Genomic DNA, 1,921 nt, shown 5'->3' on the forward strand with positions numbered 1-1,921 from the left:
CAAGCATCTCCGGGAGGCCGTGCGCAGGTTGCGCGCCAAGGGCCAAAGGCCCAACATCAAGCCCAGAAACGTCCTGTTCCCCTAGTGCACATGCCTGGGGCCCAGGACTGTGGGCGCCGCAGCCCCTCTGTCTCTCGCCGCGGACCCTTCACCCAGGACTGATCCCGTTTGTTTTCCTCAAAACTCCCCCACGTGGGCCACCGGGTGAAGAAGACCGCCTGCCAGGAAGGAGCCCGCACCCTCGGCTGGAGAGCTGCTGGCAAACAGGACGGGGTCTCCCTCCCCAGTCTGGACCCTGCTTTCCCGGGAGCCAGCCTGGGGGTGGTGACTGCGACTCGGGCGGCTTCTTCCCGCCGCCCTTGGGGAGATGGCACCGCGGGAACCCTTGCAGGGGTGACCCGCTTCCCTGCAGGACGCGGGGAGAGCGGGAGACCTGAGATCTGTGCTTGGGAATCCTGACCTGGAGCCCGTATTTATTTGGTTTTATTTCGGCGATCGTGAATCTGTTTGAACTTGCATAAAGAAAGATAAAATCCCCAAGTCCTTCCTGTCTCCGAAATGTCTACGTTTCTTTTCCTTCCCACAGTGCTTTGCGGCACCAAGCAGTCTTGCACCAGCTCAGACACCTCTCACGTGGTCTCCTGGGCGCCCGTGACGCCAGAGACCACAGCCAATCAATCGCCAGACACACCTGGGGAGCAGCCCTGGGACTTGGTCCGCATTGGGGCGGTGTCCCCCCACTGGCCCTGAGAGTGTGATGGGGGTCAACGCCTGAGGGCTCCCAGTATGTGAGAGGGGGCAGGCTGGGCTGAGGGACACTCCCCTCCCCCACACCCAGTGCACGAATTTCGTGCACCGGGCCCCTAGTTTGTTATATTTCTTTATAATTTTTTTCGTCTCTCCTTACTCTTTCACCCAAGAAATTATGAAATTTAAACAGAGAGTAACCCATAAAAACAAGAGGCTATGCTAAATTACCTCATTCAGGTAGACAGGATAAAATTGAAGGACACTGAAATTTATCATACAGATGGTTCTGATCATTTAACTTAAAAGGAAGAGACCATGTCGGTGGCTCTCAGTTCTAAGGCAAACTCGGCAACTTGGCTATCCTCCTTTCACTTCCATTTCTGATACTTTCTTGTCTCACCTCTTATCTATGATTCTCCTTATTGGCAATAAAAACATCTATCTTTCTCAATCTCTACCTCACTTCCTTTTAAGAGCTTTTAACTATTTAAATAATGTATAACTACAGTCTGGTCAAGAAAATAAAGCACATCACTTTCTGGAAATGAGTTGTAATTTAAAATAATTTTCTACTCAAAATAATATCTGTTCTGCAGTTCATAGAGGAGCATTCCTGAGCTCTTTGCTTATTTTCTGCTACCCCAATACATCCCATGCTGTGTTTCCATGAACACCCAGACATATGCTCACACTGAGTTTAAAATAGAACTAAGTAAAAATAGTCATTCTTTGCAGAGAATACAATGGCTACCTCAAAAAACCACAAGTCATAAATAGGAGGAAAAGAGAGCCTTTTAGACTTTATTTCTGACACACAACTTGAGCCAGTTCTCTCCCCCTCAAAAGAAATGCCTTTATAATAGCATTTCCTACTAAAATTATCTCAAATAATAAATGTAGAGGATACCAAATTGATTTTTTCGCCCAGTTTAGGGGTTTTGACCAACTTCTCTTATCACTATACAAGTAATCACAAATTTTAGCCAGATGTCCAACTTTGCTATTGTCACAGCCGAGTGGTTCAGTTAACACCTATCCTAATCATTTTGTTCACAAACCATCACCTCAGCCTTTATGATCTAATTTTATTTCCTCCATTGTCATCAATGCTTTCTGGTAAGTTGCATAATTCCCTAGAGCTTGAACTTACCTAAACAATCACTCTATTATT

At 47.2% G+C, this 1,921-nt stretch overlaps 1 protein-coding gene across 1 annotated transcript in view; it reads left to right on the top strand.

The window, feature by feature from the left end:
* Window positions 1–85, top strand: part of LOC102264046 (transcription initiation factor TFIID subunit 11) — a 6,894-nt gene extending 6,809 nt beyond the window's left edge. Inside the window, exon 2 of the mRNA XM_005874494.1 lies at window positions 1–85. Coding sequence (XP_005874556.1) covers window positions 1–85 — 85 coding nt within the window.
* The last annotated feature ends 1,836 nt before the right edge of the window (window positions 86–1,921 follow it).

The sequence above is a fragment of the Myotis brandtii genome, unplaced genomic scaffold (assembly GCF_000412655.1).
Source record: "Myotis brandtii unplaced genomic scaffold, ASM41265v1 scaffold440, whole genome shotgun sequence".
In the NCBI taxonomy this organism is placed as follows: Eukaryota; Metazoa; Chordata; class Mammalia; order Chiroptera; family Vespertilionidae; genus Myotis; species Myotis brandtii.